Source organism: Pan paniscus, chromosome 20 (genome assembly GCF_029289425.2).
Source record: "Pan paniscus chromosome 20, NHGRI_mPanPan1-v2.0_pri, whole genome shotgun sequence".
In the NCBI taxonomy this organism is placed as follows: domain Eukaryota; kingdom Metazoa; phylum Chordata; class Mammalia; order Primates; family Hominidae; genus Pan; species Pan paniscus.
The window spans coordinates 18945644-18960925 of record NC_073269.2 but is presented as its reverse complement, the minus strand read 5'-3'; the positions used below and the strand labels follow the sequence as shown (position 1 = coordinate 18960925).

Sequence of the window (15282 nt, the reverse complement as noted above, 5' to 3'; positions counted from 1 at the left end):
TCCTACGCCCAACAACCATACACACACACACACACACTCTCTGTCAAAGTCTTGGAATTTTTATTATTGGAGTTTGGGAAGATTCGAATGTGCCCAGAGCTCTCCTAGGGGGGCCACCTGCCACCTTCTCTGGGGTCCACAGCCTTGGAACTCTGGCAGGGGAGTTGGAGGGAGAGGGGATGGAAAGCAGAGCAAAGGAAGCGTGCGTGCAAAGGCTGGACTGAGACAGAGGCTTGATTTTAGCTGGTCAGGGGACAATGGCCACAGTTTGGACTGGGAAGGGGGCAAGGGTCTCTGTGTGGCCAGCCTAGGTAGAGTAGGGACCCAGTTGTGGCAGTGGAGTGTGTAGGCCAGGCAAACGCATGGTTAGGGCTGGGGAGAGGTCAGGGGTCAGGATGGGGGGGTCCCCACTTGACCAGGCAGGGGCACAGCTTGCTCAGGGGCCAGGGTCATGATAGGCTGGTCAAAGGGCAGGGTTGGATAGGTGGTGTCGGGAGACTGTGCCTGAGCCCACAGTGCCTCTGTGACTTGTAATGAATGAATGAATGTGTGAGGCTCGAAAGACAGGTGCCCAGCCAGATACTAGTTGAGTGGATGGCAGGACTGGGGCATTGGTCCTGGTGCCCACGGCTGCCCAGCCCTCAAACTAGCAAAGGCTACTGATTTCACTTTTGCTACACCCCCACTTGCAGCAGCTGCTGGAAAGGCCAGCCAGGACATCTCGGCTGCCCCGAAGAGCCCCAGGGGTTCCTTGCCAGCTGGGTCGCCCCCTGTAAAAGGCCTGGGGTGACTTGGTCAGGGCCAGCCACTCGCTGGACCCCATGGCCTCATCCAGCTCGCCTGCCAGACTGTCTCCGTCAGCATCTGCATCCGGGAAGGTATCTCCTGCAAAAGATGAACAGAGTTAGTGCTCAGGGCTCAGCTGCCGCTGCACCCACAGTCATGGCTCCTGGCCAGTCTAGCTCTGATCTTGTGACAACAGTCATAGACATAGTTCAGAGTTTTTATTCCACCCAGTCCTGGGTTCAAATTCTGGCTCTGCCAGAGTAGGTGGGATTACAGGTGTCTGCCACCAGGCCTGGCTGATTTTTGTATTGTTAGTAGAGATGGGGTTCACCATGTTGTTCAGGCTGGTCTCAAATTCCTGACCTCAAGTGATGTGCCCACCTCAGCCACCCAAAGTGCTGGGATTACAGGCGTGAGCCACCGCACCCAGCCCTGTCATTTATTTCCCCTTACTCTTTATTAATTGAGGACCTGGTACATTTGGGAGCTGGGCTGACTGAGCATGAATCCAGCCTCTCCAATCGTGAGCAAGCAAATTTACTTCTTGGAGCCTCAATGTTCTTTTCTGCAAAGTGGAAAAAAATAATTACTCCAACCTTCTCAAGTTTTATAAGGAGTTAATATTCATTTAAAAAAAAAAACTTAGAACAATGTCTGGAACATGATGAGCACTCAAAAATGACTATTGAGTCCGGGCACGGTGTCTCACACCTGTAATCCCAGCACTTCCAGGGGCACATGCTGGAGGATCACCAGAACCAGGAGTTCAAGAACAGCCTGGACAACACAGCACTACCCTGTCTCTACAAATAATAAAAAGTTAGACATGTTGGCACAAGCCTGTAGTCCCAGCTACTCAGGAGGCTGAGGCAGGAGAATTGCTTGAGCCCAAGAGGTTGAAGCTGCAGTGAGCTGTGATCACACCACTGCACTCCAGTCTGGGCAACAGAGCAAGACCCTGTCTCAAAAATACTACTACTACTACTACTAATAATAATAATTTATTGATCACTTACTTTGTGTCAAACAACGTTTTAAGTGCTTTAGCAGGTTAACTTCTTTATTCTTCTCAGTGATAACCAGTTGAGGTGGGTGCAGTTATCACCCGTATTTTCCAGAGGAGACCACTGAGGCAGAACTCAGTAAAGAATTTGCATGGCTGGGCGCGGTGGCTCATGCCTGTAATCCCAGCACTTTGGGAGGCTGAGGTGGGTGGATCACCTGAGGTCAGGAGTTGGAGACCAGCCTGGCCAACATGGTGAAACTGTCTCTACTAAAAATAAAAAGATTAGCGAGGTATGGTGGCACACATCTGTAATCCCAGCTACTTGGGAGGCTGGAGGCACGAGAATCGCTTGAACCCAGGTGATGGAGGTTACAGTGAGCCAAGATTGCACCACTGCACTCCAGCCTGGGCAACAGAATGAGATTCTGTCTCAAAAAAAAAAAAAATAGTAGCACACGAACACACAACTATTACATTGTAGAGCTACTATCTGAATCCAAGTGGTGTGTCTTCTGTGTCCACGCTCATACCTATCCTCCTTCTCACCATCATGAATATCTATTTGCCAGGTCCCTGCCCCTCATGAAGCTAGGTCTTCTGTTCCCTCTGACTCTCCTGATGGATCCCAGATTGTGCCGCTGCCCTGCTGAGACTCTGCCCTAATCTGTTTTGATTTAATCATACCACTTAATCCTGCAAGATTCAGGAACTGTGTCTCCCATTTGAAGATAAAGACACTCAGAGACTCTAATCTCAGCACTTAGGGAGGCCGAGGTGGGAGGATCACTTGAGCCCAGGAGTTCGAGACCAGCCTAGGCAACATAGTGAGACCCCTGTTTCTACAAAAAAAAAATTTAAAACTAGCCAGGCATGGTGTCAGGTGCCTGTGGTCTCAACTACTCTGGAGGCGGAGGCGGGAGAATCACTTGAGCCTGGGAGGTCGAGGCTGCAATGAGCAGTGATTGGGCCACTGCATTCAAGCCTGGGCAATGGAGTGAGACCACATCTCCAAAAAAAAGACACTCAGAGACGGGAGAAAAACCAACTTGCTGGGGAGAGGTCATGCATTAGGTGACAAATCCAGCCATGTGTATACCACACCCTTCACATTACCTGCTGGAAAGGGTTGGAAAACACTTCGGTGTTGTCTTTGCAAATGGCACGCTCCCCGCCCCCACCTGTCCTCAGACTTCCAGCCCCCATGGATGGCTTGCAACACCCCATCCCAGCTCTGCAGCTCTGCTAACTCCTGAGCCCTTGTTTCAAGGCTGGGCAGGTGTCCCTGGCTGAATGTGGCAGGACAGGGACCCTCCTCCTCCAGCAACCTCCTCTTATCTCTGTCCTTAGCTCCTGGGATCCATCCAGCCAGCCACCTGTTCCCCTTCTACATCCACTCTCTCCCCAGCCTCACCCATAGCCTCGTGGGCCAGGATGTCTGATCGTCTCCACCGGGAGCCCCCGCAGGTGAAGATGACTGCTCGGATGAATTCTCGGCCGCAAAGCCTGACCCCGTAAGGCGCTGCCCGGGCCTCGGCTCCCGGCCACAGCTCCCCGGTCAGCACCCATACCGCCAGGAGCAGCAGCAGCTTGTACCTGGCCATGCTGGACGGAGACGCTTTGAACGTGAGAGTGGGCCAGTGTCTCTGCTGCCTCTTGGCCCCCCATTTATACATCGTGGCTCCCCCACACTCTGCCTGAAGAAAGCTGAGTGCCTCCCTTATCTTCTCCAGCAGAGGGGAGACAGGCACGGCCCCCCCAACCCGACCTTTCTCATGTCCCCAGCAAAGTGATAACCTTTCGCTAGGGACAGGGTGACGTGGCCCAGCTTATTGTCAACATCATTGACAGAGAGGCGAGAAGGTCTCCAACCTGCAGAGACCAGAAACGCATAATCCCAAAAGGCGGGGCAAGGTGACACAACCAGATCCCCACAACGTTAGGGTCCTGGACCTCTTCGAAGATCATAATAGCAGTGAACACCCAGTGCAGTATGTGCTACGGGGCCAGGCACACTACTGTAAGCATTTTATTGTTTATTTGTTTGTTTGTTTGTTTAGATGGAGTCTCGCTCTGTCACCCAGGCTAGAGGTACAGTCCCAATGGCACAATCTTGGCTTACTGCAACCTCCGCCTCCCAGATTCAAGAAATTCTCCCGCCTCAGCCTCCCAAGTAGTTGGGATTACAGGCGCCCACCACCACACCTGGCTAATTTTTGTATTTTCAGTAGAGACGGGGTTTCACCACGTTGGCCAGGCTGGTCTCGAACTCCTGGCCTCAGGTGATCCGCCTGTCTCAGCCTCCCAAAGTGCTGGGATTACAGATATGAGCCACAGCCCTCGGCTGCTCAAAGCATTTTATATCTCTGTAATGTATTTGATTCTCCCAACAACCCAGGGTAATGGTTCTCAAATGTGAGTGAGCTTCAGAATCTTTGGGTGGGCTTGTTAAAACAGAAATCAGGCCAGGCGCAGTGGCTTACACCTGTAATCCCAGCACTTTGGGAGGCCATGGCAGGCGGATTACCTGAGGTCCGGAGTTCGAGACCAGCCTGGCCAACATGGTGAAACCCCGCCTCTACTAAAAATACAAAAAATTAGCCGGGTGTGGTGGCTCATGTCTGTAGCCCCAGCTCCTTGGGAGGCTGAGGCAGGAGAATTGCTTGAACCTGAGAGGTGGAGGTTGCAGTGAGCTGAGATGGCACCGCTGCACTTCAGCCTGGGCAACAGAGTGAGACTCTGTCTCAAAAACAAACAAAGAAAACACATATCTTTGTGTCCTACCTGCAGAGCTCCTGACTCAACAGGTATGGAACATATCTAAGAATCTGCATTTCCAACCAGTTCCCAGGTGACATTGATCCTGCTGGTTCAGAAACCAGACTTTTTTTTTTTTCTTTTTTTCAGAGACAGGGTCTGGCTATGTTGCCCAGGCTGGATTGTAGTGGTGGCAACATAGCTCACTGCAGCCTTGAATTCCCGGGTTCAAATGATCCTCCCACCTCAGCCTCCTAAGTAGCTGGGACTACAGGTGTGTACCACCATGCTCAGCTAATTTTTGTATTTTTTGTAGAGATGAGACCTCACAATGTTGCCCGGGCTGGTCTCAAACTCTTGGACTCAAGGGACCCAAATGCCTCAGACTCTCGAAGTGCTGGGATTGGCTGGACACAGTGGTTCACACCTGTAATCCCAGCACTTTGGGAGGTCGAGGCGGGTGGATCACCTGAGGTCAGGAGTTTGAGACCAGCCTGGCCAACATGATGAAACCCTGTCTCTACTAAAAATATAAAAATTAGCCGGGCATGGTGGCGGGTGCCTGTAATCCCAGCTACTGAGAAGACTGAGGCAGGAGAATCGCTTGAACCCAGGAGGCAGAGGTTGCAGTGAGCCAAGATTGTGTCATTGCACTCCAGCCTGGAGCACCACGCCCAGCCCAGAAACCATACTTTCTTTCTTTCTTTTTTTTTTTTTTTTGAGATGGAGTCTCGCACTGTCGCCCAGGCTGGAGTGCAGTGGCATGATCTCGGCTCACTGCAAGCTCCCCACTTCCCAGGTTCACGCCATTCTCCTGCCTCAGCCTCCCGAGTAGCTGGGACTACAGGCGCCCGCCACCACACCCGGCTAATTTTTTGTATTTTTAGTAGAGACGGGGTTTCACTGTGTTAGCCAGGATGGTCTCGATCTCCTGACCTCGTGATCCGCCCGCCTCGACCTCCCAAAGTGCTGGGATTACAGGCGTGAGACACCGCGCCCGGCGGAAACCACACTTTTAAGAGCATGGGGTTATGAATTCAGGACTAAGATAATTCTCATATTACAAATGAGGAAACGGAGACACAGAAGGGTGTCCTGAGGCAGCAGATCCTAATGTTTTTGACGCCAGAAACCGGTTTCGTGGAAGACAATTTTTCCATGGATGGAGTGTCAAGTGGATGGTTTCGGGATGATTCAAGCGTATCACTTTTTTTTTTTTTTTTTTTGAGACGGAGTCTTGCTGTGTCACCAGGCTGGAGTGCAATGGCGCAATCTTGGCTCACTGCAACTTCTGCCTCCCAGGTTCAAGCGATTCTCCTGCCTCAGCTTCCGAGTAGCTGGGACTACAGGCATATGCCACCACGCCCAGCTAATTTTTGTATTTTTAGTAGAGACGAGGTTTCACCATGTTGTCCAGGTTGGTCCCGATCTCTTGACCTCGTGATCCGTCCACCTCGGCCTCCCAAAGTGCTGGGACTACAGGCATGAGCCACCGCGCCTGGCCAAGCGCATCACATTTATTGTGCACTTTATTTCTATTATTATTATACTGTAATTGTATATTGAAATAATCATACAACTCACCATAATGTAAAATTAGTGGCAGTGGCCAGGCACAGTGGCTCATGCCTGTAATCCTAGAACTTTGGGCAGCTGAGGCGGGCGAGTCACTTGAGGTCAGGAGTTCGAGACCAGCCTGGCCGACATGGTCAAACCCCATCTCTACTAATAGTACAAAAATTAGCTGGGCATGGTGGCACATGCCTGTAATCCCAGTTACTCAGGAGTCTGAGGCAGGAGACTCACTTGAACCCAGGAGGCAGAGTCTGCAGTGAGCCGAGATTGAGCCACTGTGCACCAGCGTGGGCGACAGAGTGAGACTTTGTCTCAAAAAATAATAATCATCATCATAATAAAATAAAAATATATATTGAGAGGCTGGGAATGGTGGCTCACGCCTGTAATTCCAGAACTTTGGGCGGCCAAGGCAGGAGGATTGCTTGAACCCAAGAGTTCCAGACCAGCCTGGGCAACAGGTGAAACCCCACCTCTACAAATAATGTAAAAATTAGCCAGGTGTGGTGGCACACATCTGTGATCCCAGCTACTCAGGAGGCTGAGGTGGGAAGATCACTTTTGCCTAAGCGTTCAAGGCTGCCATGAGCTGAGATTGCATCACTGCACTCCAGCCTGTACAACGGAGCCAAATCTTGTCTAAAAAAAAAAAAAAAAAATTGAGGCCGGGCATGGTGGCTCATGCCTGTAATCCCAGCACTTTGGGAGGCTGAGGAGGACGGATCACTTGAGGTCAAGAGTTTGAGACGAGCCTGGCCAACACGGTGAAACCCCGTCTCTACTAAAAATACAAAAATTTGCTGGGCATGGTGGCAGATCCCTGTAATCCCAGCTACTCGGGAGGCTGAGGCAGGAGAATCTCTTGAACCTGGGAGTCGGAGGATGCAGTGAGCGGAGATCACGCCATTGCACTCCAGCCTGGGCAACAAGAGCGAAACTCTGTCTCAAAAAAAAAAAAAAGAGAGAGAGATAAGATCCATATAAAATAAAACTAACCAGGCCAGGTACGGTGGCTCACGTCTGTAATCCCAGCACTTTGGGAGGCCAAGGCGGGCAGATCACTTGAGTTCAGGAGTTTGAGACCAGCCTGTCCACCGTGGTATAAAACCCAGTCTCTAACAAAAATACAAAAATTAGCCAGGTGGGAAACAGGTGGTTTACAAATGTAAACCACTGTGGCCAGTCTTTCTTTTTTAAAGAGATGAGGCCTAACTATGTTGCCCAGGCTGATCTGGAACTCCTGAGCTCAAGTGATCCTCCCCCTTTGGCCTCCCAAAGTGCTAGGACTACAGGCATGAGCCACCAGGCACAGCTATGTTAATGTCAATTTCACCTCGACTTTAAAACACAGCAAAAACAACGGCTCTGGTAAGGGGGGCACGCTTGGCTTCAAATTCCACCTCTGCCTCTTTCCTGCTGTGTGACCTTGGCCAAGTCACTTAAACTCTCTGTGCCTTGGTTTCCTCACTTGCAAAATGGGAAAGATTTAATGAGTGAGTCAAATTTTTACAACAATCTCCGGCATGAAGTAAGTGCTGTTTAAATGTTATTTCTACTGGACACGTTCCCTTTGGATTAGAACTTCATCTCTTTGTCCTTTTCTCTGTCACAAACTCCTGGCCCCAGTTGCCTGCTGTGGATGTCACAGGCCAAGGGCAACCTTCCGGAGGCAGAGGTCACCTCTGATTGCTCTGTTTCTAAAGGGCTGGTGAATAATACTCTCTTCCCCTCGGCCTCTTCTCCAGGAACCTCCTGTAGGGAGGTACCCTCCTGCCCTTTTCTCCTGCGCCCCCAGTGCCTGGCCTGGGGAAGAACAAGCATTCAGGAAATATCTGCTGCCTGCCTGCCTGACTTAACTGATGGGCCTCAAACCAGAAGCCTCTTTTTTCTTTTTCTTTTCTTTTTTTTTTTTTTTTTTGACACAGGGTCTCACTCTGTCGCTCAGACTGGAGTGCAATGGAGTGATCTCGGCTCATCGCAGCCTCTGTCTCCAGGGTTCAAGCTATTCATGTGCCTCAGCCTCCCGAGTAGCTAGGACTGCAGGTGTGCACCACCATGTCTGGTTAATTTTTGTATTTTTAGTAGAGACGGGGTTTTGCCATGTTGGCCAGGCTAGCCTCAAACTCTTGATCTCAAGTGATCTGCCCACCTCAGCCTCCCAAAGTGCTGGCGTGAGTCACTGCACCCAGCCCAGAAGCGTCTTTTGTGTCTCACATAGAATCAGAGTTTTGGGCCCAACATAGCTAGGTTCAAATCTCTGTTCCTGTGTGTCCTTGGGCAAGACCCTATACCTCTCTGAGTTCATTGTGAAGATGGAGATGATAAGTATACCTGCTTCATGAGCCTCTTGGGGACTTTGGTGAAATTCTATAGAGTCCTAAGCATTCTGCACAGCACTCATCGGTGTGGTGTGTAAATGGTGATCTGCAGAAATCTATGTCCACATCCTAAACCCTGGGATCTATAAATGTGATCTTACTAGAAAAAAGTATTTGAAACCAAGTGCGGTGGCTCACACCTGTAATCCCAGCACACTGGGAGGCCAAGGAGGACGGATCACCTGGGGTCAGGAGTTTGAGACCAGCCTGGCCAACACGGTGAAACCCTGTCTCTACTAAAAAATAAAAAAATTAGTCAGGCATGGTGGCAGGTGCCTGTAATCTCAGCTACTCAGGCGGCTGAGGCAGGAGGGTTGCTTGAGCCCAGAAGGTCACGGCTGCAGTGAGCCATGATTGTGTCACCCAGCTTGGGTGACAGAGATCCTATCTTAAAACAAAACCTTAGCCAGGTGAGGTGATGTGCGCCTGTATTGCCAGCTACTTAGGAGGCTGAGGCCGGAGGAACACTTGAGCGTAAGAGTTTAAGACCAGCCTGGGCAAAATGTCAAGATCTGGCCTTTAAAAAATAGAAAATATTAGCCAGGCATGCATGCCTGTGGTCTCAGCTACTTGGAAGACCAAGGCAGGAGGATTGCTAGAGGCCAGGAGTTCAACACCAGCTTGGACAATACAGTGACACTTCCGTCTCTACAAATACAAAAATTAGCTGGGTATGGTGGTGTGTTCCTGTAGTCCCCTACACAGGAGGCTGAGGTGGGAGGATCGCTTGAGCCCAGGAATTTGAGACTGTAGTGAGCTGGGATGGTGTCACTGCACTCCAGCCTCGGCAACAGAGTGAGACCCTGTCTCAAAAAAAAAAAAGAAAGAAAGAAAAAGAGCCTTTGCAAATGTAATTAAGAACCTTTAGATGGCCTTGAGGGGTGGCTCATGCCTGTAATCCCAGGACTTCAGGAAGCTGAGGCAGGCAGATCACCTGAGGTCAGGAGTTCCAGACGAGCCTGGCCAACATGGTGAAACCCGGTCTCTACTGAAAATACAAAAATTAGCTGGGTGTGGTGACGGGCACCTGTAATATGAGCTACTCAGGAGGCTGATCCAGGAGAATCGCTTGAACCCGGGAGTCGGAGGTTGCATTGAACCCAGATCGCATGCCACTGCACTCCAGTCTGAGCAACACAGTGAGACTCCATTAAAAAAAAATTAAAAAGAACCTTAAGATGAGCTCAACCTGGATTATCTTCGTGGGCCCTAAATCCAATTATGAGTGTCCTTTTAAAAAACAAAAGAGTTGAAGACACAGACAAAAGAGGAAAGTTCATATGAAGACAGAGGCAGAAATTGGCTTAATGCCATTGAGGAAGCCAAGGAAGGCCTGGAGCCTCCAGAAGCTGGAAGAGGCAAGGAGGGACCCTCCCCTAGAGGCCTCAGAGGGGGCGCGGCCCTGCGACGCCTGCATTTCAGACTCCTGACAACCAGAACAGGAAGGGAATAAATGTTCATTGGTGTAAGCCACCTGGTTTGTGGACACTGGTTACACAGCTACAGTGAAATGAATATAGTCAGAACGGGAAATGTCACCTGCTAGGAGTATGGGTGTCATGATGATTTTGTTCACTATAAAAATGCAAGCCAATTTTGCCAATTCTAAATAAAGCCCTGATTTCCAAACTTTATATATATAAAATATATGTTTATAAGTTTATAAAATTATTATAATATACATTTATAAATTATAATATATCTATAATATACATAACATCTATAACATATAAATATATTTATATATCATATAATAAACATATATAATATGCATATATCATAATAAACATAATATGCATATATAATATATAAACATATAATATGTTTATATATTATCTAAACATATTATATAATATACTTATATATTATAGATGTTATATATTATACTATATTCTATTATATGATATACTTATATATTATATAGAAATACATTTATATATTTATATATAAATATATTATAATTATAATAATATAGTATATTATAATATATAAATATATTCTACATAAATATATATGATATATGTCATAATGTATTTATATATAATATATTATATAACCTATTTATATATTCTATATTATATATAAATATTTATATATTTATTATATTATAATACAATATATAATATATAATATAAAATTATATATTATATTATATTAAGATAAGCTCATCCTGGATTATCTGGGTGGGCCCTAAATCCAATTATGAGTGTCCTTTTAAAAAAACAAAACAGTTGAAGATACAGACTGTATATATATATATAAAATATATAAATATATGTGTTATATGTAATTATTATAAAAATATACATTATATATTAAATATAATTATTATATATCATGTATGATATATAATGTATATTATATATCATGTATGATATATAATGTATATTATATATCATGTATAATCTATTATATGAGATATAATTTTATATTTATGTTATACAATATATCATAGCATTTATATATAACATATATAACATATTTATATAATATATAAATATTTTATTTATATAATATGTTATAATATATTAATATATTATAATTATTAATATATTAATATATTATAATTATTAATATATTATAATGTATTATGATATATAATATAGAATATGTAATATAAATATGTTATATAATGTATAATATAGATTTATATTTCCTATCTCTGGGGACATGTTTAAAAAAGTATAGAAAAAATATATAATATATAATATGTAATATATACATTATATATTATATGTTACATTATGCTATATAAAATAAATATATAGCATAATGTAACATATTTTTATGATATATTATTTATATAATATAAATATAGCACATATAAATATAGCCTAGGACATAATGTAACATTTTTATAATATATTAATATATTGTATACAGAAATATATGTAAATTAATACATCTTATATTAATATAATTTAATTAGTATAATATAATTAATTAATATAATATATTACCTTAATATAAGTTAATATATTGTATACATATATGTATGTATACAATATATTAACATATTATATATAAATATATATTATATATATATTGAGATGGAGTCTCGCTCTGTCATCCAGGCTGGAGTGCAGTGGCACCATCTCAGTGCACTGCAACGTCCACCTCCTGGGTTCAAGTGATTCTCCTGTCTCAGCCTCCCGAGTAGCTGAAACTACAGGCACCCGCCACCACTCCTGGCTAATTTTTGTATTTTTATTAGAGATGGTGTTTCACCATGTTTGCCAGGGTAGTCTCAAACTCTTGGCCTCAAGTGATCCACCTGCTTCAGCCTCCCAAAGTGCTGAGGTTACAGACATGAGCCACTGTGCCCAGCAATAAATAAATAAATAAATAAATAAATAAATAAATATATATATATATAATTTTTTTTTTTTAAGAGACTGGAGTCTCGCTGTGTTGCCAGGCTGGTCTTAGTTCCCTTTCCTAAAGTGATCGTCCCACCTCAGCCTCCCAAATAGCTGGGATTAGAGGTCTGTATCACTGCCCTCAGCTTCTCCAAACTATTTAATTTATCTTCGAATAGTTAATACATTTACATGCTTCAAAAAGCAAAGCATATAAGGTTTATGAAGCAGCATCTGCCTTCCAAGTTTCAGTTCCTCCCCTTTCTCTCATGAATAACCACAGCTCTTAATTTCCTATCTTTCCAGAATTACTTTGTACACATGAAAACAAATATGAATACAGGTTTTTTTTTCTTTATGAGACAGGGTCTCACTCCGTTGCCCAGGCTAGAGTCAGCAGCAATATCACGGCTCACTGCAGCCTCGATCTCCCGGGCTCAAGTTATCCTCCCACCTTAGCCGCCTGAGTAGCTGGGACCACAGATGCATACCACTCTCAGCTCATTTTTAATTTTTTTGTAGAGACAGGGTCTCAGTGTGTGACCCAGGCAGGTCTCAAACTCCTAGGCTTGCTTTATTTATTTATTTATTTATTTTTTGAGACAGGGTCTTTACTCTATCACCCGGGCTGAAGTGCAGTAGCACCATCCCAGCTCACTGTAGCCTTGACCTCCTGGGCTCAAGTGATCCTCCTGCCTCAGCCTCCCAGAGTAGCTGAGACCACAGGCACATGTCACCACGCCCAGCTAAATTTTTTATTTTTATTTTGCAGAAACAGGGTTTCACCATGTTGCCCAGGCTGGTCTTAAACTCCTGAGCTCAAGCAATCTGCCTGCCTCAGCCTCCCAAAGTGCTGGGATTATAGGTGTGAGCCATTATGCCCCGCCAGTATGTTAAACACATTTTTTTCCCTCTTTGGCTTTGTCTGGCTCTGGCTCTGTCACTCAGACTGGAGTGCAGTGGCACGATCATAGCTCACTGCAGTCTCAAACTCCTGGGATCAAGCCATCTTCCCACCTCAGCTCACTACTATGCTTGGCCAATATTTTTCTTTTTCTTGTTTTTTTTTTCTTTTTTTTTTTAGAGACAGGGCCTCAATATTTTGCCCAGGCATAAGCTGCTGCACCTGGCCTAAACATTTTCTGTTAATGTGGCAAAATACATGTAAAATTTACCGTTTTAACATTTTTTTTTCTTTTGGCATGGAGTTTTGCTCTTGTTGCGCAGGCTGGAGTGCAATGCCGCAATCTTGACTCACTGCAATCTCCGCCTCCCAGGTTCCAGCGATTCTCCTGTCTCAGCCTCCCGAGTAGCTGGAATTACAGGCGTGCGCCACTACATCCAGCTAATGTGTTTTGTATTTTTAGTAGAGACGGGGTTTCACCATGTTGGCCAGGCTGGTCTTGAATCCTGACCTCAGGGGATCTCCCCACCTCGGGCTCCCAAAGTGCTGGGATTACAGGCGTGAGCACTGTGTCCGGCTGTTTTAACTATTTTTAAGTGTACGATTCAGTGGCATTACCCATATTTACATTATTGTGCAATCATCCATCTCCAGAACATTTTGTCTTCCCCAACCAAAACTCTGTCCTCATTAAACACTATCTCTCCATCCTTCCTCCTTCTACCCCTGGCAACCACCATACTACTTTCTACCCCTGTGAATTTTTTTTTTTTTTTCTTGAGGTGGAGTCTCCCTCCCATTGCACAGTCTGGAGTGCAGTGGCACCATCTCGGCTCACTGCAACCTCCACCTCCTGGGTTAAAGTGATTCTCCTTCCTCAGCCTCCTGAGTAGCTGGGATTACAGGCACCCGCCACTACACCCAGGTAATTTTTTTTTTTTTTTTTTTGAAACAGAGTCTCGCTCTGTCGCCAGGCTGGAATGCAGTGGTGCGACCTCAGCTCACTGCAACCTCTGCCTCCCAGGTTCAAGGGATTCTCCTGCCTCAGCCTCCCGAGTAGCTGGGATTACAGGCACACGCCACCGCACCCGGCTAATTTTTTGTATTTTAGTAGAGACGGGGTTTCACCATGTTGGCTGGGATGGTCTCGATCTCCTGACCTCGTTATCCACCCGCCTCGGCCTCCCAGAATGCTGGGATTACAGGCGTGATCCACCGTGCCTGGCCTAATTTTTGTATTTTTAGTGGAGATGGCATTTCACCATGTTGGCCAGGCTGGTCTTGAACTCCTGACCTCAGGCTATCCACTCACCTCAGCCTCCCAAAGTGCTAGGATTACAGGCCTGAGCCACCGCACCCGGCCTTTTAAAAAATTTTTTCCGAGATGGAGTCTTGCTCTGTCACCTAGACTGGAGTGCACTGGTATGATCTCGGCTCACTGCAACCCTCGCCTCTCGGGTTCAAGAGATCCTCCTGCCCCAGCCTCCCAAGTAGCTGGGATTACAGGTGGGCACCACTAGGCCCAGCAAATTTTTGTATTTTTAGTAGAGATGGGGTTTCACCATGTTGGCCAGGCTGGTCTCAAACTCCTGACCTTTCTATCCACCCACCTCAGCCTCCCAAAGTGCTGGGATTACAGGCATGAGCCACCACGCCTGGCTGAGACTTCATTTCTCCAAAAGAATTTTTAAAATTTGGCCCAGGGTGGTGGCGTGTGCTTGTAGTCCCATCTACTTGGGAGGCTGAGGTGGGAGGATCACTTGAGCCCAGGAGTTGGCGGCTGCAGTGAGCTATGATTGTGCCACTGCACTCCAGCCTGGCTGACAGAGCAAGATCCTGTCCAGTCTCACTAGAAACGAGGTCTTATTATGTTGCCCAGGCTGGTCTCAAACTTCTGGGCTCAAGTGATCCTCCCACCTCGGCCTCCCAAAGTGCTGGGATTATAGGCATGAGCCAGCATGCTTGGCCCAGAATTTCATTAAAAGGTAGCATGTTCTACACATTCTTCTGAATGTTGCTTCTCCCACATGACTTAACAAGTGTTGGAGATCTCTTAACAAAACTTTATTTTATTTTATTTTATTTTATTTTTTATTGAGACGGAGTCTCGCTCTTGCCCAGGCTGGAGTGCAGTGGCGCCAACTCGGCTCATTGCAACCTCTGTCTCCCAGGTTCAAGGACTTCTCAGCCGGGCTCAGTGGCTCACGCCTGTAACCCCAGCACTTTGGGAGGCCGAGGCGGGCAGATCACGAGGTCAGGAGATCGAGACCATCCTGGCTAACATGGTGAAACCCCATCTCTACTAAAAATACAAAAAATTAGCTGGGCGTGGTGGCAGGTGCCTGTAGTCCCAGCTACTCGGGAGGCTGAGGCAGGAGAATGGCATGAATCTGGGAGGTGGAGCTTGCCGTGAGCCGAGATCGCGCCACTGCACTCCAGCCTGGGTGACAGAGTGAGACTCCGTCTCAAAAAAAAAAAAAAAAAAGGAATTCTCATGCCTCAGCCTCCCAAGTAGCTGGG

General features: G+C 46.2%; 1 protein-coding gene across 1 annotated transcript; it reads right to left on the bottom strand.

Moving 5' to 3' along the window:
- Positions 1-44: 44 nt before the first annotated feature.
- On the bottom strand, positions 45-3472 carry RLN3 (relaxin 3). The gene is made up of 2 exons (XM_055103906.3): positions 3204-3472; positions 45-885 (listed from the first exon to the last, which is right to left on the bottom strand). The coding sequence occupies exons 1-2, from the start codon at positions 3463-3465 to the stop codon at positions 647-649; spliced, it is 501 nt and encodes a 166-aa protein (XP_054959881.2). The 5' UTR covers positions 3466-3472; the 3' UTR covers positions 45-646.
- Between the last annotated feature and the right edge of the window lie 11810 nt (positions 3473-15282).